Source organism: Lepisma saccharinum, chromosome 23, assembly GCF_977018435.1.
Source record: "Lepisma saccharinum chromosome 23, izLepSacc3.1, whole genome shotgun sequence".
Taxonomy (NCBI): domain Eukaryota; kingdom Metazoa; phylum Arthropoda; class Insecta; order Zygentoma; family Lepismatidae; genus Lepisma; species Lepisma saccharinum.
In genome coordinates, this window is record NC_139251.1 from 14,138,500 (window position 1) to 14,166,234 (window position 27,735).

At 37.1% G+C, this 27,735-nt stretch overlaps 1 protein-coding gene across 2 annotated transcripts; it reads left to right on the top strand.

Annotated features, from left to right (window-relative positions):
• The first annotated feature begins 304 nt into the window (after nt 1-304).
• On the top strand, nt 305-27,735 carry Cyt-b5 (Cytochrome b5). 2 transcript variants are annotated; one of them, XM_083110043.1, is made up of 5 exons: nt 305-602; nt 10,701-10,829; nt 20,597-20,661; nt 22,073-22,148; nt 27,237-27,735. In XM_083110043.1, exons 1-4 carry the CDS (start codon nt 489-491, stop codon nt 22,104-22,106), a joined length of 342 nt encoding a protein of 113 aa, XP_082966169.1. In that variant the 5' UTR covers nt 305-488; the 3' UTR covers nt 22,107-22,148; nt 27,237-27,735. The 2 variants fall into 2 exon arrangements, with proteins under 2 accessions (XP_082966169.1, XP_082966168.1); XM_083110042.1 differs by lacking the exon at nt 22,073-22,148 and having other exon boundaries at nt 308-602.

A 27,735-nucleotide genomic window follows, 5' to 3' on the forward strand; every position in this document is an offset into this window, starting at 1 on the left:
TAGAAGAGAAAGAGCCACAAAAAGGCCAGCCGATAGTAAGTCGAACTTGAAATCGATATGTTTGAGCCAGCAAACACATCCCTATTCTCTTTGCAGCAAACCGTTTCAGTCACTCTACAACTTCTACCTCACTGTCTTCACTCCGCGTGATCAGTGATCTTCCTAAGCGAATACTGAAGCAAATTATTATTGGACGATTATAAAAGCTTTTCTCTGATTTGCTGTTTGTTTCACGTAATTATGAGCCCCGAGATAAAGGGTTATTGTAAAGGATTGCGACCGACTAACAGAAAGTGCAAATCACATCACATTATTCAGCAAGTTCACGTCAGCGCGAGCGCGACACATTACGTTGGATTGGAACGGAGCCTGGTGGTAATTTGTGTTTGTAGCTGTTGAACGGGATCAAAGTTACTTGTGAAGGTGCACGCAATAGTAATTGATATTGAAAAGACTGTGAAAATTTCGCTAAAGAGTTATATTTAGAAATGACTACAGAAACTATATTTTCAATTGAAGAAGTAGCGAAACATAATGATAATACTTCAACGTGGATAGTGATACACGACGGCATATACGATGTGACCAAGTTTCTTGATGAGGTAAGGTATAAATGCCAGAACATTTGAGAGAAATGTGTGCTTCATTTATAGTCCACATTCATATTTCTATATATATAATGTAGTAAATAAATACTATTTTGTACCAGTAAGCAAGAATGATTGAAAATCTATTGTCATAAAACGGGAAAGAGCTGGGCCTCGGTATGTGTTATTCTAATAAACTTTGTTTTGTCAAATTTAAAAGGAAATTGGCACAGTAAAAGTTTTCTTTTTTAGACAAAACTTCCGGTTTCGGAAAGTTCATCCAACGCTATTATTTTTCTTGTGCACGCGTCGATTCGATAACGAGAGATATTTATATAGCTAGTTGTGACAGAATTTGATTACTGCACTGTACACTAATTTGTGCTATTGGTAATGAAGTGGCATAACTTGTGCAACTGACATGCACTGACAACTCTGATCTCAGCAATTATCATAATTTACTGGTAGGATAGGAAAATCTGTGAATTCAAACATACTTTCCAGGGCCCAAGTTCCGATTGTTTAATTCTGAACTAATCATGGTATACACATATATTTTACATACCTATTACATGTTCAATTTTATGTACGTCTATTAACTCATATTTCAGGGCCTTGGATTACTTACTGCATGCTTTCTGGAAAATGATTTTTTCCTCCCATATATCTAGGGTTACCAGACGTCCGGATTTTCCCTGACATGTCCTACATTTTAGCCTTATGTCCGGCAACAAGGTGTTGCCCATTGTTATTCAATATAATTTGATTGTAAAGCAGAGGTATAGAGAAGAAAGATATTCAGGGTGTCTCTCAGTCAAGAAATATTAAAGAAATCAAGAAGTAGGTCAATAAAAAGGCAATACATTATTCTTGTGGTCAAGAATTTTTGCTATCATAATGACTGATTGGTTGATTTAGTTTATTTTACTTCACTTTTTTCTGTCCTTTTGGCTAATCGCGAAGATGAATGGTTGTAACATAGATGGATGAAGGGACAGTCACAAACATATAGGGACAACTGACACCAAAGCCTGACTTGTCTGCCAAACACAGTTCAGAATGCAGATGTAATTCTCTTCTTAAATTCAGCTTCAGTTTTCATCTTAACTGTCCCTCTGGTAGGGTTTTCATTAAATAAATATTTATTTTCTTAATTACTAATTTCCAGCTTTACCTAAGTAGTGGTCGAATAAATAAACGTTAAGAAAAACTGAAAAGAGGTCTAGAAGAGTTCAGAAAAATTCAAGAATTCTGGATGTGTTATTTTGGTAGACACCCTGTTATTGAACTAAAAACTACCCAAATTGAAACTTCACAAACCATTTTAAATTACGGTAATTGCTGAATATTTGTTTGCCATTACAGGTCATAATTCAAATGTTGAGAGAGTACTTGCATTACCATCAGCACAACAGACTCTCAAGAGAAATTATTTTTTCATGAAGTCTGTAAAATGTTAGTTTGGTACTGGTCCCTATAATTTCAAATTGACTGTTCACTCTAATATAAATATAGTTTGACTAAACCTGAGATTTTGATAAAAATTGTCTCCTCTGAGAAGTACCACTTAAATCATATAATAAGAGGTGCATTTATTAGTATGATTCCAAGTTTTGAAATTTTGCATTTAAAAATTCGGTACCAGTTTGATAAGTCGGACACACATTCAACTCGTTTTTTTAAAAAATAATTTCTACTTATGTCATATGCATAGCAGAACATTTTTCAACCTGGGGGGGGTCACTTTTTCCCCATGAAAAACACATTATTTTTAACATTATAATTCTTTATTTGTCGTTGCTAATTCGGTTGCCAAATCTTGACTCACGTTGTCTGTCGTCAGCTGATATGCAGTATTGTCAGCTGATGTGCAGTGTTTCCAAACCTATGAACCTATAAATGCCGCACAAACTATTCACAAAACGTTTTGATTCGAAAATTGTTCCACAAACCATTCACGTAAGGTTAGGTTAGGAAAATTTAGAAAAATAAATTTCAACAAAAAAAAAATAACATCTTGTCGAACTACAGCGTGGTTGCTACACTGACAGGGGGTTACATAACCGAACGCACAGAACATTTGATTCACGTAGTCAACGTCAATGTTGGCACGAGCTATCGTGCCACGGAGATGCATGAATGATGAAAAAATACCTTACAGGCCAAATAAGTTGCACGATTCGAAAAAACTATTTCCCCGGCTTCAGAAAGTACACAAGAACGAAATTCCGTAAGTACTTTCTCGTCTTTTCTCCTGTAAATTTGAAGAAATCCGTCTCCGGCTTATCTAATCGTTACCAAAAATTCATTAAGAATTCATTTCTTAAAACTGAAAAGTGTCATTTTTCAACTACTTTCTAACGTGTTCTATAGAAATACGTATTATTTATTGAGAATGTTTTGTGTCCTACATTTTGGGACAGCATGTCCTACAATTACCTTACAGTGATCTGGTAACCCTACATATATCATATGTCTGCATTTTTTGCTGGCAGTTGTTAGATCACAAAATACTCCTCAGTTGTGTAATCACTTGTGTCAGCCATTGCTTCGACTTTCATCTGCCGCAACATACAAGTAATGAACTCAAGAATGCAGTCCATTAATAGAGGACTGCACTTTGAGACTTCAAAAAGCGGGAGTACTTGTGTCAAGTTTATGTGAAAGTCGCCAGCATGAACGAGGCATGATAAACTTGTGTAAATATAACCATATATGGACTTTGCGTGCACCCACGTAATGCCCGCTAAGCCGGGAGCAAGTTTTACCTAATGTTAATATGTAGAGTTACCATATTACTGTGAGGGTGAAGTAGGACATGCTGTCCCAAAATGTAGGACAAATCATTCGCAGTAAATAATACACATTGCTGAAACATGTTTACTATTAACGTAAAATTGACACGTTTTCAGTTCTAAAAATAATTTTTTGAACTTTTTAAAAATAAAATTCCCAAATTTGTAATCAATACCAAACAATACACATTTTACTACACAGGTTTTTAGTTGTAATTCTCAGAGGAGCCAATTTTTCTCAAATTTTGAGCTTTAGTCATAAATACTTATGAAACTGAACAGTTAAACTCTTTGAAATTATACTGAACTAGTACCATGCCTTTTACAGACTCTGATTATTTTTTCTCAACAGTCCATTGGGTTGATGTTAATTAAAATTCTTCCTCAACATTTGCATTATGACCTGTAATGGAAAATAAATATTCAGCAATCAACATAACTTGAAAACAGTGGTATATGATGAGCTCAATCCCTGGTCTATTTGACCATAGTCTAGCGTTTGAGCTGGCCCCGTGGCAGAGTGGTTAACACATCATACTACGATGCCGGGAGTCCCAGGTTCGAATCCTGGCTTGGGCATGGATGTTTGTGTCCATTCATCATATCATCACTCATCCCCATCTTCTTAAATTAGCTAAAAGTGGAACCAAAGGGAAGTAAAATAAAGCCAATCAATCAGTCTAGCGTTTAAATTGGAAAAATGCACTGGGAAGGAGGGTGTTCCTTGTCCATGGTTTGGGTTTCTGAAGTGAAGTGATATTCTGCCCATTTCCTCTTCATCTTAAAATTTAGTGATTCCATTGTCTGAATAAAAATAAATTCACTACTGAATTTGGCAGTGTAGTCCATGAACGTGTAACTTGCATAGGGTGACCATAATTTTTTTGATCCAAAAATGGCACATCCCCAGGGAGGTCCTGAAAAATCTGTTAGGCCTAATAACAAGATGGTTATTGTTATTAACATATTACGTATTTTTTATGAAAGTATGGATCACATAAATGATACATACATCATAAACATTAAATGATCTTCTGTTGTCTAAAGGTATTAATTATCATCTCTGTATGACTTGTTTCTGGCCCCTCTGATCAACTTTGGTGTTAGTCCTATGCAGAAGTTGAGGAATACCAGAAGAACCAATCTTCTTGAGAACAGCTTTATTCTTTAACAACAGTCATAAAACTTACCCCACATACCTGACACACAGCTAAAGATTTTTTCATATTTATATTTATTACTCGTGCGAATTTTGTGTCCTGAATTTTAACATATGTTTAATTCAATAACATCTGAGACTATGAAGGTAACCCCCCCTGCCTGATTTGATATGGACTATGCCCTGTGCAAAGTACTAGCACTAAGTGAATTCTTTTGATATTAGAGTGATATACAAAAATGTACAAAATATACAAGAAATGAAAGAAACTTTAAAATCTTGAGGCATAGTCCTTATCAATTCAGGCAGGGAGGTTACCTTCATAGTCTCAGATATTATTGAATTAAACATGTTAAAATTCAGGACAAAGTAAGAAACTCATATTTTTTTGTTTTGTCCAAAAAAAAATTCCTGGCCGAGATACAGGCTGCCAAAGATGGTGCCTCGGTCGTCATTTCTCACGTGCGATCTTTTGGAAAATGTTAAAATGCTTTATCTCTGGAACAATTCAAGATATTTTGTTGCTGTTTATATTATTTGAAAGAGAATAATTTTCTGATTAATATGATAACCTCCGTTTGGAAATATGTCTGTTGCTGTAGCCTTCTGATTTTTTTTTTGAAAAATTAAAAAAAAAATTAAAAAATGCCAATCCCAAAAATTTTGATTTTTTAACTGTTGATCAGTACCATACAGTACTATATTCCCTGAAAAGGAGAACTTCCACTTTTGAGTTTAACAGGTTTTATAAACAATTGAAAATTTTGCCATACATTAAACCAGTTTCCATTACCACATTCTCACATATTGGTCTCATGAAATCAAAATCTAGTCTTATTTGACATGGCATTTTAATTCTTCATAAAGATAAGTAACAGACACAGCTTTCAAAACATATTAAAGCTTCCAAAATATATGTGCAACTTCCAAAACATATTACAGGTTCCAAAGCATACCACTTCTGTGCACTTTGCTTAGAACTGAAATTAGCAATTCAATGAACTAAAAAAATGTTCAACTGCATCAGTATCTTCCTTTGATATTGAGTGATGCCCTCCTGTTGAACCAATAGGAACTGGGGCACCCACAATCTTTAAAACATCACGAATTGGAAGTGAGCACTGGTGGTGGTGTTGCTGTATTGCAGCTGGAAATCTATATCCAGCAGCCAGTCCATGTGGTAGCATAAAGTTCACGACGATTTCATTAAACTCAAACTGATATCGGTAACCTCTGCAATCCACCAGTCACAGTCATACACACAGGCCACAAACCTCTTTGTAGGTTGTGAATTAGAATATTCTCCTGCAGTTTCTGAGATCTTGGTTGGACAAATGAAATTTCCTCGTAATTGCTCTTTACACCCGGTCCACATGGGCGGAGAGAATGCTTAAAAAGTGCTAAACGTCTAAGCATTCTTTCCGCATTGTGTCCGTAAGGTAATGTAGAGAAAATGCTGACACTCAGCAGAAACTGCAAATACTTCAAGTGACAGCCAATTATATTTTGGTGAGGAATGTAAACATATAAAAAATGATATTTTCACCAAAACAAAAAAGTTGAGTCCCTTCCCTTTTTCGGAGTAGGGGATGCCTTTTATGTCTGTGTATTTTGAGATCTTTATTAGTAACATTTTTTTTAATTACTCATCCAGATTAATGTGTTTGCATGCCATGTGTTATGAATAAGCTCTCGTACATGAGTCATGACTTACTAATAGATTTCCTCTCTGCATCTGAAAGCTAAAAAAAGGTTCCTGGACCGTATTTGAATTGTTCTTGAAAAAAAGGTCCCTGGACCGTATTAAAATTGATGCGGGGAAAAAAGGTTCCTGGACCGAAACTGGTTGCTACCTTATTAAGCTGCACTATACCTATAGAATTGGCGGTAAATCTACGGCCAGTGAGGTTGTCAGAACAGTTTGTCGTGCAATATGGGACACTCCTCATCTCAACCAACAGAAGAGATGTGGAAGAATATTGCAAACGGCTTCGAAAATCATCCTACTTTTCCACACTGCGTAGGAGCAATAGACGGGAAGCATGTACGTGTGAATAAACCAAAGATGAGTGGTTCGCTGTACTACAACTACTGAAGGCTCTGCGAAGTTTGGTAACAAAGTTCAGCAAATTTCATTCCATGCCGAATCTTTTCTGTTTTTGTCTTTATATTTCTCACACCGAATATCTTAAATACATGCCGCTTTTCCACTTACATAATAAATACTTCTGTGTCTAATTTATCTATATCTAGATCACCCATCTTCATTTGCAAAAACAATGTTTATCAGAAACACAACGCTAGAACTCGGCACCGCGTGGTGTGAAACAATGCACGAAGCGCGTCACGTGATCATTCAGCCCAGCAGACGTTCCGCTCGTGTGGACGATACCATAAGACTCAATAGAAATAGCAGTCAGCCCAGTCTTCGTTCCGCACTTTGTCCGCTATGGGTGATGCTTAGGGAATGCGGCAGATGTTCAGCATCCGCAGGCTAGTCAGTCTGTGTGGCCGATCCTATTACTTCCTTCAGCCATAACAACCAGTGCTTAAAGAGTGGTGAAACGCTAAGCACTCTTTAAACATTCTTTCCGCTTGTGTGGACCGGGGCTTAAAGTTCGTGCAATATAGGTTCACCCATCCCATCATTGTCTTCTGAATTCCTTTCGCAGGGGTAGTTTGCTTAGACCATTCTTCTATTTTATGCTGGTGGAATTCTTCAACTTCCTCTTTGGGCAACAGGATGAGGGTTGTTGTAAAATCCTCGGCATTCTGAATTGCAGCTGTACTTGGGTTGGAAAGATTGTTTTGTAGCGTGGTGCTTCAGCAGGCCTCCTAACCGTCGTAAGGCCCCTCCCGTGACCAGTAGCGCTGTATACCCACTCCATTGCCACAAGCGACTTAGTCAATTCAAAGAGTTGGTAACTATTTTTGAAGTGACTAGGCGCAACATCAGAAATATTGATTATCTTTTCTGCCTGTGATTGCAGCTGTTGTTGAAGGGGGGGGGGGGGGGGGGGGGCAAGAACAGTTTAATTTCCCTTGGTACATGAGGTTAGTGTGGTGCATCCTCTGGGCCCCGCTCCTAATCGCCACCACTGCTGACACCTGTAAAGGAGTACGAACCAAGTTTCACAAAAAGTGCCATCGTAAATATTTTGGAACTTTGTGTGACTGGTGGTTGTTCTACATTATACTTTTTGGGGGGTATTCCAAGGTGTTGTCACTTTGTAATCAAGGGGTCCCGAGTTCGATACCCGGTGGAGGTCCAGTCCCGATTAGCCTTATTGTGCATAAATTGACGAAATAAATGAATCAATCAAACAGATTTTTCTCTGGTGTAATTTTGCAAATTCAATATCCGAATTAAATTAATTGCTCAAGATTCCCCCCCCCCCTTTGAACACTAAGGCACGATGGTCCATAAAATGGAACATGAAATCAGAATTTGCATTATAAAAGGTTTTTGAATATTGTCATCTCTTTCAATAAATCGTCGTTCACTCATGTTGTTGCTAGTTATTTAGTTCTACAGACCGCATTGATAGTAATACGATGCAAAATATAATTGTTATCTTGTATCTTCATAGGGGTGCAAATGCTATTTGCACATTTCAACAAACAAACAACGCAAAAATGAAACGGAGAGAAGATTTAAGATTTCAAGACCAGAAAAGTGACAAAAGATGAACAAGACACACAAACCTATTTCAAGACCTTCAAAACAAATTTGAAAAATATGTGGTAGTTGGTTTGACATAATAATGAAACTCAACACCTCAAGGTGTTACAGGCACTGGATGACATTTGAGCGGCTCCAGGAGTAAAACTTGATAACATACACTCTGTTTAAATTGAGTTAACATTGGATGTAGTTGCTGTACGTTAGTGAATAAAGTTCCTTCAGTAGCCACAGGTAGCTAAGCCAAGCATCAGGTTAACCTTGCAGCAGGTTTTCGCATATGTAGATCCAAACGTGCGCACAGAATATAGTTCCACTGAGACGAGTTCTATTCCGACACAACTGCATACTTTCAAGAAAACAGTTATTTAATTTGTAAAATACAGACAAAATAATACATCCATTAGCAGGTGTGGACTTGATCGGATGCAATCACTGTGCAGACGAACTTGGATCCGCAGATTCGCCAACTGGAGTTTGTATTGCGTTGAGGAATCGCTGAAGCCCAAGTGCGAGTCGAGCAAGACTGAATACGTTGCAGAGCGCGTGGAATCCGTGATACCAGTGTTGCACATTCCACTGTTTTAACCCTATGTTTATTGTGATTAATAATCGTGCTATACAGTGGCGAGAATGGCTGAATCAAGGTCTCCTGTTCAGCGAGTGTTATTGTGGGCTTCGTCCGAAGGGAAAAGCTCTTTAAATCAAGCAAGTTGTTTAAAATGCATAATCCTCCTTACGAAAACAAGATCGAAGTAAAACAGGGCGTGAGGTGATTTGCCGTCAATGTGCGCACGAACTGTATCCCGGGTGTTGAATGATTTGCGGTTTGAGTGTAGGAAGAGGAAACGATTGTTTGTTGTTTGACGACAAAAGAATGTCCCCGGTATTAAAAGATATCCCCGTGAGAAGAAACATGTTTATTATTTGGACCAGACGTACTTTAACTCTGGGAGGGGCGTGGGCGTTATATTGAATATTTTTTTATATATACCACCGTGCAAAACCACCGCCAGGGCTGAAGAAACCGACGAGAAAGGGAGAGGGGAAGGGGGAGGCTTATTGTTTCACCCACTGGCGGAAATGACGTCTTTGTTGAAGGCGCATATTTACTGTTCCATGCAAAGAAAGGGATGGATGATTAGCAAGAAATGGACAGACCAAGATTTGAATCGTGGTTTAGTGAAGTGATTCATAAATTGAAACCAGAGTATACCAGATTGTATATATCCCCAATAACAAATCATGCTTTTTTTTTTTGCTGGTATAACTTGAAGTGCGTGTGTCTTATAGTAACAAAGGTTTTCATAAATGTATTTTTTTATAAACCAAAAACAATAATTTGTCATTAAATTCAAGAGGGCCTATCGTTGTTTACTTATATCTTTGTTTATTTTTATTTTTGCGTGCTCGAAATATACACACATGCTCATGGGTGTCCGGAAGGGGGGGCAAGGGGACAGTGTACCCCCTGGAAAATGCAAGTCAACCAAAAATTATGTATTTCACACATATAATTTCATTTTAGCCACAATAATATGTGTTAATTATTGCATTAACACCATAAATTCAAATTTAAGCAATGTGTTTTAGGGAACTACACTCTTTGGGGGGAAATGTGACTTGTTTGTCCCCCTGGGAAAAAATAGCTTCCTTGCCCTTCCCTGGAAAAAATCCTGCGGACGGCACATGCTCTCATGTTTCGAAGATATTTCGCATTTATATTAAGTAATGCCACATTTTTTAAAATAATTTATGTGCCGAAAGTACTTCTAAAATTTTATGTTTCAGGAGACAAAGAGAAGCAAAAATACATTCCACTTGACATGCATGCGGGTTTTGATGTGTTGTGCGTTTGGCAATACTGTGGATTTTCTCGGTGTCTGCGATGTAAGTAGCTCGGCGGTTCAGGAAAGACTGGCACGGAAGATTCTGTGCTCAGTTCTCGCGCGGATTGATACATAAAACCTGCTGCAAACTTAGCCTGACGCGCGGCTTAGACACACATGGGAATGTCTGGATAACCCATAAGCCACAAGGTAATGGGCAAACTTTCACGTGTGCCTTTCTCAGTTTCATACTTTTGTGGGTTATATCTTTTAGTACTGAATTGCACATTTGTCCCAGCTGCTAGTTTTTACTGTTGTTTTCAGTGGCAAGATGTAACTGATAAGCTGTACAATGCACATATGAATTTAAAATACATATACACATATACTTGGGTATATGTGCCGGACCCTGTGGCCAAGTGGTTAGCACATAGTGCTGCGACGCCAAGGGTCTCTGGTTCGAATCCCGCTTTGGCTTGGTTGTTTGTGAATGTCCATTCATCAATTTCATCATTTCATCCCCATCTTCGCAAATTAGCCAAGAGGCACAAAACGCGAAGTAAAATAAACTAAATAGATAAATTGGGTATGTGTGTAGCTTCAATGTATTCCTGTAATACTAATTAAGATTCTTCATTATATTTTCAGCATCCTGGTGGAGAAGAGGTATTGTTAGAACAGGCAGGTAAAGATGGCACCGAAAATTTTGAAGATGTAGGACACTCAACAGATGCCAGGGAAATGATGAAGAAATACAGGATTGGCACTCTGAGAGAAGTAAGTACTTATTCTTTATATATAATAACCTGCGGTACATCAATCCTAGACCTAAAGTCCGCGCGTTCATTATATCCCCAGCGGTTAACAAAGGGAGCGGTACTCTTTGTTAAAAGAAACACCCAAGCTGGCGGTTTTCTTTTGAGGTAGAAGTAACAAACAAAAGTAGGATAGCGATGTTGCCAAGCAGAAGGAAATTGTAAGGAAAAAAGAAAGAGAAACAAGATTAAAGAATATGGAAAGAGAAAATAAATACAGATAAAGATTAAAAAGGAAGTGTTTAAGGGTATTATCGAAGAGGGGGGGGGGGGGAATATCCAACTCTTACATATTAGGCCTTAATTGACACCGGGATTCTGAATTAAACGTGTTAAATACTCAAATTGAGTTTTATAAACCCACTCAAAAATACTATTTATATGCATATTTACCCTATTTTAATTTACTACATTTAACCAATCAGTGTGCTAGCTTTACGTTTTTTCGAAAATCGAACAATCAAAAAATATGGACAATGTAACATGGTATTTCATTCAATTAGACATCATCTATTACACATTCATCCAAACTATTTTCGGGGGTTTATGAACGATTTTAGGGGTGGTCTTGAGTGATGGGCACCCCTGTTTAGGGAATAAGGGCAGATCAAGTAGAGTGTTCTGTAAAGCTAAGAAAAAGCTAATTTCGGTAGACACACTGTCGTAATTAAATACTTTGTGGGGATTACGATATGGTTTGAGGGCGCGAATGAGGTTTTTTTTGGGGGGCACATGATATAATCTGGGGGGACGCATGACATGATTTTTGGGGGGAATGCTCCATTGGCTTTGAGGGGGTGGGCACCTGTGCTCTCCATGAAGGAAATAATAATATTCTGCAGTTTTGTCTTCATACTTAGGATTTTCACTAGCAGCATTATGCAAAGTCTAAGGAAAAAACTAAAAGCACAACACTATAACAAAGCAACAAAACAGCACCATAACACAACACAACTAGTTAAAAAGAATCAACCCCGCACGTGGTTATGGAGCAAAAATAATGAGAGGCGCCTTGCAACTACAAGAAATGTAAGTAAAGAAAATGTGGCAACAACGTCTTGAGTGCACGTGCTTATCGGGAGCGGCTTGGCTATTGTTTGCTATTGTTGTCAGTGTTAAGTTTTATAAAAGGGTTGCCGATGGGGACATAATAAACGCGCGGACTTTACCTACTGACTGCCAGCCTCACTCCCACCTGATCCTATTCGCTCAGTCACCCGAGGTGGAAAATCATCTAACCAATTAGGTGGTGATGTATGGTCAGCATGATGAACCCCAGTCGTTGTTGTAGGTTTTCATGGCTGGCGTACTCTACTCATTCGTAGCTTCCCAATTTCCTTACAATGATGGGAGCCACAAGTCCCATACACAGGCCGAAATCTGAGGAGAAGTTATGTTTCTCCCTGGAGACTCGAATCTGCACGCACCCCGCTCCGTAGCCAGAGCCCAAAGCATGATGCCTTAGACCACACCACATGGCTATGGTGCAGGACTTTATCTTTAGAAGTACTACACCTTTTTTGATTTACGTTTATAAATACACATATTTCAAATTCAGAAACATTTTGTGTGTAACAAGTACTAAATAAGCACATATTTGGAAGCAAGTGTAATTTCGTGAAAATATTGGAACATTTTGCGGTGCCCTCTGTAATCCAGCCAAGGCACCTTGGTGCACACTTTGGGAACCACTGGTATATTTATACAAGTTTTCAAAAATACAATCATTTACTTCAACTCACTTTTGAATGCGTTAAACATGCCTGGTTGCTTAGTGTAGGTCATCCCAACATTCCCTGATTTTGGTAAAAGCATCTGGGATGCAAGTGATCATATTTAGCACATTTGTGTCGTACACCCCATCGAGCCCCGCAAACAGAAATCCAGAAGAGTTAAATTGGGCAACTGGGGTCCCGGGTTCGATACCTGGTGGAGGCACATAGTGGTTCGGATCCCACTTTAAACTGTAGGTTCAGTCCCGATTAGCCTTACTGTGTATAAAGTGGACTTAAAACACCAACTCAAACAATCAATCTAATTGGGCAACTGTGCTTTCCTGGATATGAGACTAACATGACTGATCCACTGGTTAGGAAACCTTCAAATGAGATACTGGACCACTATGCTTGTATACTGGAGGGGTGCTGCATATAATGCTAACGTACATACAGTGCTATGTCATCAAGCTGTTGTGGTAGATAATGTTACAATATGTGTAGGTTTGTCCTGTTGCGCATGCCTCTAAGAAAAATAGCTAATCAGCCTCTCATGAAGCATGCTACACTCCACATTTGCAGAAAACTATGTTTGGAAATTGCTTTCCACATGTTCCCATGTAAACATTGCCTTATCTGTTAAAAGGATATATTGCAGTAATACCCTAGAATTGTTCAAGTAGTGAAGAAATTGTAAACTCTTGTTGCCATTCCATGGGATAAGATATGGCACACCCTGCAGCTAAGAATGGAAAAAAACAGTCTTGATGCGTTACACATGTCCAAACACACACATTGTATGCTGGTATTTGCGCTCCGCTCTTCTATTTATAGACTACCAGCATCATTTGATTAGAAAGTAGGATTCCCTGATTACTCTGATAAGTTAATAAGACTGATTAAAATGACTTTAGAAAGTACAGCAGCTGAAGTCATGGTGCAGGGTGAAGTCTCACCAACTATTAAAATAGAAACAGGGGTGAGACAAGGGGATGTGCTGTCTACTTTAATTTTTATTATTGTGCTACATGATATTGTCAGTCCACTGCAAAAACTGGGGAGCATATTCTACAAAACAATTCGCTTATGCTGATGATAGTGATAACAACACAGACCCTTGCAGATTTTCAAGGCACTTTCTTCGAATATAGATAGCAAATCAATAGAAACTGGACTATTAATTAATAAAACCAAAACGATATACATGAGACTGTCCAGATCGCCAACCAGATGAAATCCCGTGGTTCTGAACATGGGCACATGTTTTGAAGGAGTTTCCACTTTTACCTACCTTGGAGCCCTTCTACATAACAATATAGAAGAAGAAGAGATAGTTAACCACAGGATCCAGGCTGGAAACTGACAATATTATGTACATATAGAATTATTCAAGTCCAAAAGCCTCTCCAAGAACACAATCATCAGATCAGTGATAGCTTATGGTGCAAAATCCTGGAAACTTGCATTCAAAGCAGAAAGCAAGATAATGTACTTTTAAAAAAAAAAGTCTTATGAAAAATTTTGGCCCCATTAAGAATGAAGATGGATCCTATAGAATTAGGAATAACATGGAGCTAGAAAAGTTGATCCAACATGAACATGTGGGGAGACACATCAAATCACAACGTTGAAGATGGGCAGGACATCTGATGAGAATGGAGGAGGACAGGTTACCACGCTTGGTATTAAACCAGAACAAAGGCTGAAAGGAAGACCGAGGGGAAGATGGATCGATGTGGTTGAGAATGATTTGAAAAGGATGAATGTACGTAACTGAAAGATTGTAGCTCAAGACAGAACGAGGTGGAGGAAGATTGTTTGGGGTGCCAGAGCCCACCAAGGACTGTAGTGTAATAGAAGAAGAAGAAGAAACTTTGGAGTACAACTTCATAAAGTGACCTCCACAGGACATACAAAATCTGACAATTAAGTTTGCAAATTCATCCTTGAAGAAGTGCTATGTATGTCATTGCTGAATATCACTCACTGCAGTCACCTTCCGAGTTCTTCATTTGGGAACATCAGAGATGTCATGGTATTGCCTTTGATGTCCTGAATATCATCAAAATGTCTTCCTTTCAATATTTCCTATATCTGTAGGTGAAGAAAGAAAAAAAAAAGGGCTAATTGGGACAGATCAGGTAAGTAGGGAGGGTGTTCCAGTACAGTTATTTATTTACGTGCTAAACACTGGTGCATTGTTGTGATGAAAGAGCCAGGAGTTGTTGGCGAAAATTTAAGGATGTTTCATCTAACTTTTTCAGCACTTCCAAATAGTAAACTTGTTTAGCTCTTTAGCCAGTTGGTACAAATTCATTGTCATTAATTCTCTCGGATTTAAAAAAAATGTTACCAACATTGTCTTGATTCTTTTATATGGACTGACTGAACTTTTTTGGTTGTGGAGAAGTGGCTGATTTCCATTGTGGACTTAAGACTCTTTTGTTTCAGGTTCGTATTGGTACACCCATTCTGATATGCTTCTCACAGTCAGCTGATGATTTTGACACAGAATTCGATGAATTTTTACAGGTTTTACCAGTTCTGCTTTTTACTTGCTGTCCTGACCTCTCTTCATTAGTGATGCTCTCTTTTCCTTCAGAAAAATGTTTAATCCATTTGTACACTGCTTTTCTCTTCATGGCATTACCTCCTTAAACTTGACTAAAGTGTCCCTGATTTCACTTCTTGCCAAGTTCAACCAGAAATGTAATGTTTGTTCGTTGCTCTAATTCAAGCATTCTTGCGACAAAGCACAAAAACAAAGAACGACAATAATAAATTAATAAATGCTACTCTGCAAGACACTGCTGCACATAGACTTGAACACAGCTGAGAGACACTGATATATCAAGGTTATGAGACTTTACTGAGCTGTGGCACAGTGGCAATTTTGCAAACTTTTTTGTCAGAGCACATTCACAACACATTAAAAAGACATGCCGAGGATGATTTCCTTGGTTTTATCTTAACACCGTGGATGTTTTCAAGCACGAAATTTGAAATTCTCCAAGATTTGAATATTTTCTAAGTTATAAGCTGCAAATGCTAGAGTCAAAGATGATACCTTGTTTTGTTCAGTAGACCAGGCTGTAACCCAAAAATCCTAACGTGAGGGTTCAAAACCATACATTCTGATGACAAAAATGATGCTGCTGATACTTTCTGAGAAAAAATATTTTGTAATGTAATATCGCATGTTTTTTTTTCACTGGGAAATTTTGAAATTCTCAAGTTTTTTTTAATAATAATAATTTATATTTAGGTAACATTAATTAACAAATTATAGCCTACAGAGTAGGCAACAAGTCTCTGTATATGTATAAAATACCTTATTTTCATTTAGCAAATAGAAGAAATTTAAAATATCTTATTTTTTAAATGAAATTTAAACTAGGTTATCAGCCTATGGTCGAAAGAACCTGTTTTTCATTTTCTTGTGGCAAGAATTGTGCAGTTGCTGCTGATACTTTCGGAGAAAAAATATTCTAATGTAAAAGCTGTGCTTGGGGGGGGGGGGGGAGGGTTAAAACTCCCTCAAGGTTTTTAAAATAAAATTATGTCTCTGAAACTCTTTGCTAGAGTGACAAATTGTAACTTGTTTTCTTTAATATAGACTAGGTTATAAGCTTGTGGTCGAAAATGAGATCAAGGAGAATTCACTATGGAACATACAGGCCATTCCAAAACTGGAGTTTCAGCAGGCATTCCAGGACTAGAATTAACGCTGGGAGTGGTGTGCACACAGTGGAGGGGAGTACTTTGAAGGAGACAGGTTCAAATAGCTCGTGAATATTACCACCACCATTATTATTATGATTTTTGTGCCACTTTTGGCTAATTTGCAAAGATGGGGATGAGTGATGAAATTGATGGATGGACACTCGCAAACATGCATGCCAGGCTGGGATTTGAACCCAGACCCCTTGGTGTCATAGCACGATGTGCTAGCCACTCCACCACAGGGGCCAGTCATTATTATTATATTGGAGTAAAGATACATACATCATAGTCTGAAAAGTTTATAAGAAGAACTGGCGAATTGTGCTGGCATAGCATAAAAGAAAACAGTAAAATTAGCAACACTTTGGGCAGGGCTATTTCCTATATAGGACCTAACTAACAAACTCCCTAGCCTTCTTAAACCTGAAGGTTCATGGCTGCAGCAACACATGCCTTCCATCTTTCCCTATCTTGAGCAAGTTCTATATACTCTTTTCCATCCCTACCGATTTTTCCTATATAGGAGCAGTTAAATATTTACACACTGTCAGAAACAAGTCTCTGTGCAAGTAGTGACTCGAGAGGGAACATGTGAGAGAGGAGATGAGTGTATGTAGGAGAAAATGCAGCTCAATCTATTAATCCTTGGAGCAGCATACACTGCTTTGCTCCGCCAACTCACTTTACCCCCTTGTCTACCATTATGCATGGCCTTGCTCCACAGATTCCCAAGACAAGAGCGGAGGAAAATTCCTTTAGTTTAACCCTTAAATGCTGGCTTGTGACATATTTTCACAAAGCTCATAGTATGAGACTTTCTGGACATACTGTGTCTCTGATAATGTTCAGATATACATGTTTTGAGTTCTGTAATTAGCAATTAGTAAGGTTTAATTAATTTAATTTTTGTTATATTTGGGAAGGGGGCAGCCCTCTGAAAATCACATTTGATTTTTTCTTGCTTTACATTTGAAAATATTTTTTTCCCGGAAAGTATGTGCAATATGTGCAATTTTTTAGACGATAATGAAAAAATTATATGAGACAATGTGTAGGTACCGTTTTGTACCTTTTCGTCCCGGTTGTTAGCGTGCGAGTCCGACAAATTTCAAATTTCGTAAAAAAAATAAAAATAATAATAATAATTCTTCTTTCTTCTTCTATCCGATAAGGATAGCATAGCCTTATAGCCCCATGTGTACTGAACAAAACGAGGTATAATTTGTAACCTTAGCATTCTTAGTTCCAGAGATATAAAATTTTATTTAAAAACATGTGGAAGTTTAAAAATTTGGGCTGAAAACTCCTCTCTCGTTGGCGAGCTTATCAGCAAAACACGCTCAGTCGTCTAAGGGTTAAAGAGGAGCACAAAAGAGGAACTGTGGAAGCAAGATCTTGTAGTGTCATGGTTTATGTAAATCTGTAAAGTGGCAGGACTAAAGTGAAAAGTTATTGCTACAATTTACATAAACAAATTTTGGGGTTTGTTTTTTCGTATACTGAATCATCTCTGCATTTCCTTTCTCTTTCTTACGTATCTTTTCTAACCCTCGGGAGAAAATCCAATGAACTTAAAATATTTCAAAATGTTCCTTTCATTCAGGTAATTAACACAAAACATTTTGGAAAGCTTGTTAATTAAGGGGTCGTGGGTTCGATTTCCGGTAAAACTTCAGCATCAGTTTCAATCCACTTAAAAACTCCATTCTCAGTATCGGTTGAGCTTTCTAAGCATAAAAGCTAACTCAAGATACATTTTGTAGAGCTTGAACCTTACTATACTGTCTACCACAGAATCAAAGAAAAGCTTTGCTACTCCTTGTACACACCATACGTAGTGTTTTTTGGTAACTAACATGACTAAATTCATAAGTTTATCCTCTGATTGCTGCTTTCCCTTTAAAATATAATCATCATAGCAACAGGGAAAGGATATTTTACGACTAGGGCTGAGCCCATACCAATGCCGATGTATCGGTATCAGAATGCGTCTGTTAAAATTCATTACCAATACCAGCATTTTGCGGCATTTTGTTCTTTCACGGGGTCCACAAAAATGACGTGCACCACTTGCACGGAGTCTAATTATACTGGAAATTATACAGAATTTGAAGTTTATTTTTATTTTTCAACAATTTTGTATGAAAAACTATATTTTGAGCTTGCATAATATCTACCGTATATTTCTGAATCCAAGACAAGATTTTTTGCCGCAATTTCATGCCCAGAAGTATGGGATCATCTTGCTTTCGCGGCATATGATGTGAAGTTTTTCTTTTCTTTACTAAACAGAACCACGAACTTGCATTAAGCTCTCTCTACCCTCTGCCACGCCTACCGCTTTAGCCTTGAACGTTTGCATGCGCTGTGAGCATTGTGGTGCGATACCACGTAGTGTGTGCTTGTATCTATCTGATTTTATTTTTTGTGTGCCGGTACTTTTATTGTCTCCTTCAGTAACTTGTAATAAGGTAACCATTTGTAAGTTTTGAAAATAGTTTTTCTGTAATCCCTTATTGAAAAATGGGGGCTCGTCTTGGATTCAGAATCGTCTTGCATTCAGAGATATACGATATTTTAATATTCTGATGCAATTCTTGAATATTGTAAAGCAAATATCTTGGTATATTGATGCATATAATTGAAGAAGAATATTTACAAACCAATGTTGATCAATATTTTGAACAAATTTTAATTATTGCAATTTTCAAGTATCGGTATCGTGGAATCTGTAAGAGTATAGACATCGGTATCTGTTGAAAGTGGTATTGGCTCAGCCATATTTATGACTCTTTTCACATGGGAGATTTCAAGAAGTTCCTAGAATGCCTAGAAATAATTCCTTCATGGTTGAAAAGAATGAGACATGACAACCTCATGTTCCACTGTGACACTTGGCAGCAAGGAGTCTGAAGAGAAATAGGGTTGAGTGAAGGTTATCAATAGGACTCGGAAGTTGATGACCTAAAAAATCTTTAAAAATTGACCTATAGAATGACCTTAAAATTATTAAAAAATGATCTAAAATTTATAAAAAAATACCTAAAAGTAATTTTCACTCTTGAAATAAAGTCTCGATATTTTTAATAAATTACAACAGAGTAGTTGAATAATAAGACAAAACCTGTTGTTTGGTTGTTTAAACTATTGAAGCAAATAGGAAAAAAACAATTGTGCTAATAGTTTTCTTTATTTTTACTTCCAAGGTTTTTCTGTATTACCTCCTTACAGAGTGGGCTTGAAAATATAAAATATACTTGTGTTTGCGTACATAAGATTACAATTTATTTTTTTACATTGTTAGTAAAACCCAAGATTAAAGCGATAATAGTGACCATCAAGGAAACTCAAAGTATTTTAAGTGCTGGAGGAAAAATAAGTTTTCCACAATTATTTATTAAATCCATTGCCAAACTTTCAGTTAAAATAATATTGTGCATTTCCATTGACCGTATGGCAAACTTGCTAAGAAGACCATGTCAGGAATTTCAAATACATAAATTATGTTAGCAAATGCATTTAAAATTTATGAAACAAAAGTAGAGAAGGAAAACAAACCTAAAAAATAAAGCAAAAATACAGTAAAGACTGAAAAAAATTACTGAACAATAACCTAAAGGCTAAAAAATGCAAATTAGAAACAATGTTTTCTGGCCGGCTCCCATGGCAGAGTGGTTGCGCCACAACCTCTAGGGTCCTGGCCTGGGCATGGATGTTTGTCCATTTATCAATTGAATGATATCACTCATTACCATTTTTGGAAATTGGCCAAAAGTGGCACGAAAGTGAAGTAAAATAAACCAAATCAATCAATCCATCAATGTTTTCTAGTTCTAACTTATGTGAAATGGACTGATAATCAGGTTTAGCATTGTTTTCAAGGCTCGGAAAAAAAGATGATTTTTCATCAAATTCCGACCCCTAGTTATCAAACTATCATATGTAACGAGTAAAATTAATTTGTGGATGATAGTCGTAAATGAATGATTGATGCATTCTGCTGCTGAAAGTTGGGTGTTTGCATTCTATGGAAGAGTCACTTATTGTTGAGACTGAGGCACATCATATTCTCTATCACTCCCCAACCAGATGTCCTTTGCTCAACAGCAAGCCTTACCCCAGACTGCGAGGTGTGTTTACATCACTGCTATATACTCAAAGTTCCCGTAAATTACTCATTCAAGCAGGATTCCTTATCTCATAACTTGAGAATCTTTCTTCAGTACTAAAAATTCCTCAACTGATTCAATATCAAAAATTAAGTATTTTTTTTTGTTTTGTTTTTTTGCAGGAAGACAGAAAAGACACAAAAGAAAATATTCCAAAAAGCTGGGAATCAAACGAAGAATCCTCAAGGTAAGTTTATCTAAGCCATATTGAATGTGCTGAGGGTATTAACTAATTGTTCATTTACGTATGTTATGAATTGTTTCTTCTGTTACTGTGTTTTGCTGAGAATTTCATTGTCAATTTATGGTCTGTATGGAAGTAACGTTTCTTTCAAAATTTTGAAATTACTGCATTATTTACGATCACGAAAAAGATTTGACAGGAATACAAGTTTGATTCCCAACAGTGACTTGAAAACTGCTACTTTATGGCCTAGAACTCGCAGAAATGGAGAGTTATAAGAGAAAAGTAGTATAGAAACTTTGCACAGGAATATAGTTTGTAATGCAAAAAGTAATTGAAAATACATAGGTCAGTGTAAAGGATCAATTAAAAGAAATATTTTTGAATTAATTATTTTGAATCAGGAAGAAAGATCTTGTGGATTTTGCTCAACTTTTTATTGAAACCAGTCATCAGTTGTCAAAAATAATGCACATATGAAGAAAAAATGAAAGGAGATTCGAAGGAGGGTCTGGAATTATTAGATTTCAAAACTTATGCCATTTTTTTGTTGTAAACTTTTATTTTTCATGGAATAATATGAAGTTAAAAACATGTTGTTCGATGTCTGAAAACAATTATCATAATGCATGTTCTAATGATGTCCGACAGCAGTAACATCTACAGGAAACCCAGCAGTGTGTCACGACTGCCATAGACAACTCACTCGCAGCAAAACTCTATAGCAGTGTTGCTCCTGCTACCTGTACTACCACCAATTTTATTTTCAGTTATGGCATGCTTTTCATGTTAGCCGATAATGGTTATTTAATCTGTCTCAAGATACAAGCACAAAGGATCTAACCATGCTTGTGATCCTGAAATGATGAAAAATGGGACAAATTCCTTAAAAAATAGCTAAATCTAAAAATTTCTCTACTACTATGTATGTGGTGAAACTTTTGTCACAGATAATGAAGAAAATCCTTTCTGCAATATACAGTAAAGATAAAAATTTCGAAGATCCCAGTGGCTAGAATGAGCATACACAGTGAGGAAGAGACTGCATTATGTGAATGGTCTTTGAAGAGAATCCACTTTGCATTGTAATTATGCTAATAGCAGTAGTAGCAGATTTAAGAAAACCTTAAAAAATGCCGCAAGTCAATAATTTGCATCAAAAGTATGCAAGCAAATACTGATATCTATGAGTCTATCACAGCAAGAGATGCAACTTGGAGGGCAGAAGGAATAATGAATTAACTCAGGATTTTGTACTTACAATTGATTTGTCTAAGAATATTACATCCATGCAATTTTTTCCTACTTTTGACACAAGTATATGTAAGATTTGTCAAGACTATCCTGAATTTATTTGTTAATTCTTAAAAGAATTAAATAGAAGAAAAATAGAACGTACTTTGTTATATTGCAGGGACAGCAAAAAGGGATGGTGTGTCATTTTGTGACAAGTTGGCGACTTCAATTGCTGTTGGAGAATTTGTGTCGTGGTATCTATTCTTGAATTATTATTGCTGAAATAAGGGAAGCTGTTGGGTGGTGATGGTTAAGATATTTAATAAAACCACATGTAAAAAGAAATGTGTACAGAGACTAATTCTTGAATTCTTGCTAATTAAAAGAGGTAATCAGGTTCAGTGTAAATTTTTGGCATATTACTATGACACCTTAAGGGCATGAGGGAGGGTTTCCGCTAAGCTCTACCTTCTGCAGCGGTTGCGAGCGCAGTTACCATCTCGGACTCTTTTGTGCACTCGTTTGTCTAGAACTAGGGTGCCTGCCTCACTATGATACCATCACTGGCTCCAGCCCACATAGACCAACTTTTGCCATGAGTATATATTTTGCACGTGATATTGTTATATTGTGTCACCTCACCCCCTCTTACCTCCCCAGTTACTTTTTTGTTTGTTTGTTTGAGTTGGTGTTTTAAGTCCACTTTATGCACAGTAAGGCTAATCGATACTGGGCCTACAGTTTAAAGTGGGATCCAAACCACTTGTGCCTCCACCGGGTATCGAACAGCTACTTTTTTATAGCGCTGTGCTTGACGTGAAGATGTCAAAATATTGTTATCCAGAAATACGTTACTAGGTACAGTCATTAAATAAGAGGAATTTTATTATAACTTTCAGGGAGATTGATACACAACGAAAAATTGTATCACTGGACACAAAATGGTTCCTTAGAAATATGCCACATAAGTGTCAGGACGATCAAGCAGTTTGTGCCTGCGTAGTGGTACATACAACATGGCCGCTTCGCTGTCAACTTGCACCAAAGAAGAGCAACAAAGTGTTATTCGTTTTTTGTGGTCAGAGGGAGTGAAATCTTCTGAAATCTACGGCAGAAAGAAGGTTCAGTAAGAGACAAGTGTTTAAGTAAGGGGAGTGTACGAATGGGTCGAAAGATTCAAAAACGAAAAACAAAATGTGAGTGATGAACAGCGGAGTGGGAGAACAGTTTGCGTGGGAACTGAAGCGGTGAACAGCAGATCGACCACCAAATCCGTGCCAACAGGCGAGTCACTGTTGATGAAATTGCCGTGGAATTCAACATGAGTCATGGATCTGAATTCAAATCATCCACTATGACCTTGGCTATAGGAAGTGTGTAACCGATGGGTACCAAAACATCTGTCGAGTGTTCATAAGCGTGCATGGCAGACAATCTCTCAGGAGTACTTGGACCGTTATGCTCGTGAAGGAGATGCTTTTCTTCATCGAATTGTGACGGGAGACGAGTCCTGGATGCAGCAATATGAACCAGAGAGTAGGAGACAATCGATGGAGTGGAAGCACCCAACATCTCCGGTCAAGAAAAAAATCAATACACAGGCACAGGAAAGTGCTGCTAACGATCTTTTGGGATGTCAATGGCCCTATATTGGCTCACTTCCAGGAGAAGGGTCAAACTGTGAATAATGTTAGATACAGTGACATGTTGGTAAGCAAGGTGAAGCCTGCCATATGATCAAAACGCCAGGAACTTCTCTCAAAAGGATTATTGCTGCTCCACGACAATGCCCACCCCCATACTGCTGTGCATACTATGGATACAATACGTGATCTGAAATTTGAGGTGTTGAAACATCCATCATACAGTCCCGACTTGGCACCATTGGATTTTCACTTGTTTGGACCTTTGAAAAAACATTTGCGGGATCAGAAGTTTGCAGATGACAATGAGGTGATTGAGTTGGTGCAAAGATGGTTACGTGCCATGCCAAAAAGTTTCTTCGTGGAGGGCATCGGCAAGCTTGTGGACAGGTGGACCAAGTGTGTTGAAAAGAAGGGTGACTATGTCGAAAATTAAGGCAAGAACCATTTCTGTATGTATTCTTGTAAAAAGTTGTAATACAATTCCTGTTATTTAATGACCGTACCTAATATTTTCGATTATATATGACCATCGGAGGATTATTGAGATGTGTGATGATGCTGCCAGATCTAGATCGTGAAAACTCGCTTTCCCTTTGACACCTAACATTACCCTAGAAGGCTTTGAAAATATAGCTCCTTGAAAGTTAGTTTCAACTCCATTTAAGGTGAAATTTAGCTTTTTTATGCACATCAGGTTTGGAAACACTGTCAGGATGCAAGGAGAAATGCATTACGCTTGTAGGAGTATTATTTTATGTGTTCTCTTGGGAATATCAAAACTTCCAATGGCATAGAAAAAAATATCAACGGAAAGAGGACAAATTGAAGATGTAATTGACAGGCAGAAAAGTCCGAAACTTCCATTTGATTAACTGTAACTTGAAGTTGTTGCATTTATTTTTCTCCATGAGGAATGCATGGGATTCTGAAAATTCTGATATTTTTCAAATATCGTGTCTAGCTTAATAATCAACATAAAAATGCTTCCACTTGCAACATGAGGAGAATTTCATACTCTTATTATATACTGGCCATTTTTTTTAGTGGCGGTACCATTCGGATAATATTGAAATGTGCACAACTTGTGCGAAACTGACAGTCACTCTTCCCCATGAGGAACTTTGTTTCCAAACTTTTAATTTAATCTGATCTAATCTACATTGTGCAAATCCTCTCTAAGCGCCATGCCCTTCTAGTCAACACCTTGAGTCCCATCACCACTATTTTCCAGATCAGAGCCTGCTACTTCTTTTCAAGTAGCTCAGCAATTGTTCTATGCTGGGTCACCACCAAAATTTTGGAAATTGCACCTGGAACTGCTCACACCAATGACGAGCACTAACCATTTTGCTATGCAGGGGCACTTAGTTTAAGCTTATTCTACACTATTTTCATCATGTGATTGTGAGGAAACTACAATTTTTGTACATCGTAATTGCATTCTTTTTATATACGTTTAGAGTTCTTTTTTAGTAGTTTTTATTATTTTGGTGTTTTTGCTGTAGGTTGCTGAAGGGATCAATGAATTAAATAAAACCCAATATGTTAAAATTGTATGCATCTATGCTATCTCAATTGATAGCGCAGTAAAACTTCTCAATAACGGACAGGCCTGGTGGAAAAATTTAAAACTTCTCAATAACGGACAGGCCTGGTGGAAAAAATTATGTCCGTTATTAAGAAGTGTCCGCTATTCAGAAAAATTTGTAGGATGTTGCACAATAGGATAAGCCTATTACAGTACATACTTTACGAACATAATGTTTTTTTTTTCCTACATCCAAGGAAAATTTACTAAAGTATCCCTACATACAGTACAAATTTCAAAAAAGAAAATACAGTACACGTAGTGTAATCCTTTGTTACATTACTACATTCAAAATGCTCTTCCATTTTCAATAGGCTCTTCACTATTGCTGGCTAGACAAAGATTATCCAAAATAATCATCAATATTTTTCTGAATCTTAAAGTTCTTTACAATTGTCTATTCAATATGTGTTTCCAACAGCAAACCACATGGCCATGTCTCATACACCTAACAGTAAGTTTCTCTTTCTCGTAGACGTTGATGACTTCGACTTTTTCCTTTAAAGTCAGTTGTTTGCGTTTCTGCTACGTTGCAGAAGTTATACACACACTTCTCAAGATAACCACAAAGAATACTGTCTGAACTTTTAAAAAGAAATAGGTTTGGTGTAACATGAAACAATGTGCGCTAGTTTGAAATACTGCCCATTGTTGTGTCAAATTCCAGGAATTGCGACAGTTTTCTTTCAGGCTGTCTGTTATTAAGAAGTTTTATTTGCGTTGGGGAGGTAGTTTTCAGTGTCCACATTCATTTTTGAGAAGTAATATTGCCATTAAACCCCATGATTTCTGCTGGGGAATTTAAATATATCCGTAATTTAGAGGTGTCCACTATTCAGAGGTGTCCATTAGGAGAAGTGTTACTGTACTTCATTGTTAAACTACTGTTCTTGAAAAGTCAAGGAATGTGGTAAGGACTTTACTGCAAATGAACTTACTTCATCAATGGGTATTATCTGTTTGACTTCAGGGGGAGATAAGCACTTGGGACCATAAATCTGGTGGAAAGTTCTCTGAAAAAAATATTTTAAATTTTTGTACCATTCATCCTTGATTAGGATCGTTTTAATAATAACAAATTCAAAAGATAAACCTTGATCTATAGTGAATAATCAGTTTCTGGGAGATAAACTTGTCATATACAACCTACTCATCATGAACTTACCTACAACAAGCTGTGCACTTTAGTTCAGGACATTTCTGCAAGAGCTGTGCATGTTTTTTTTTCATTCAGTAATGAATGGTGTATAATATGTAATTATTTAGGTGATGGTGTGGTGTGCATGCACCTTGTATTGTATTTCTGGTGAAGAATTTGTTTTTGGAGATGTGTTGACGGAATTTGGATCAAATGTGTGAGCATAGGTGCGTGCTCAACAGAGGGGATGGTGCCAGCAATACCTCATACTCACTTTTGTCCCAGTGTTTGTAGAATAAAACATCAGATACATAAGAAAGATAGTGTTAATTGGACTTGGTACAAGTGAAAATTATTTATCTTGAAGTTTCATGTGATGCATTAAACGCCAACAAGGAATCTGAATTACATACTACTGTACTTCATTTGGGCTCCCATGGTGGAGTGGTTACCACACCATGCTATGACGTCAGGGGTCCCAGGTTCGAATCCCAGCCTGAATATGGATGCTTGTGAGTGTCCATTCTTCAATATCATCATATCACTCATCCCCATCTTCGCAAATTAGCACAAAAGCAAAGTAAAATGAAGCAAATCAATGAATCTACTTAATTTGTGACCATTATTTCCTCCATTTTTGAACTGATCACTGCAGAGTTGAATACAATCTTTTGGCTACCAGTTTGGCAATGTTGCAAAATATTTAAATCTTATCTGTCTGTGTTTTTTTGTGTGAATGTAAATATTAATTAGTTACATTTATTGCGTGTGTACTAGTTTGAAAGAAAGTTTTGCTCTGAAATTCCAAGCAAAAATAATTTGTTCTTCATGGCTACATGAGGCTGATACTTTGCCAAAATTAATAAATGATCTTTGCTGGAAATTTCATAGTGCTGTTGATTTCAGTTGTACTGTGTACTATATCATATGCTATTATATGCTATTAATGTTCATTAATTATATTTTCCAGCTCATGGAAGTCGTGGTTAATACCAGTAACCTTGGGAGTTTTAGCAACAGTAGTCTACAGATTTTACTTTGTGAGCCAGACTCATTAGCATGGCAGTTGTTGGCCAGCAGCTACATTCTTTATTTTGGAACAAATATGGTGATTTCAGAGAGAAATAATATATATAAATATATTCTTAGATGTGCTTATCAGAAGAAATGTTTTCACTCTAAAAAGTGTTTCACATTACCCCCACGCTGAACTTACTGCTGTAATTGAAAAGGGAACAAATTGAAGCCTTCGTGGTTTGCATTTCCATTTGTAGTCATGGTTGATAATGAAGTTTTGTGTATCTTATATGCCATTTATTATTCTGATTTATCTTTGAGAATCAAATCGTCCTTTCAAATCCTTTAGGGATTTGGGTAACCTGTTGTAAATTCAAATATTGAATGAATCCTAAATAATGATTTAATTGTATAAGGGATTTTGTTAATAAAATATTCTTCTTAAAAAAGAA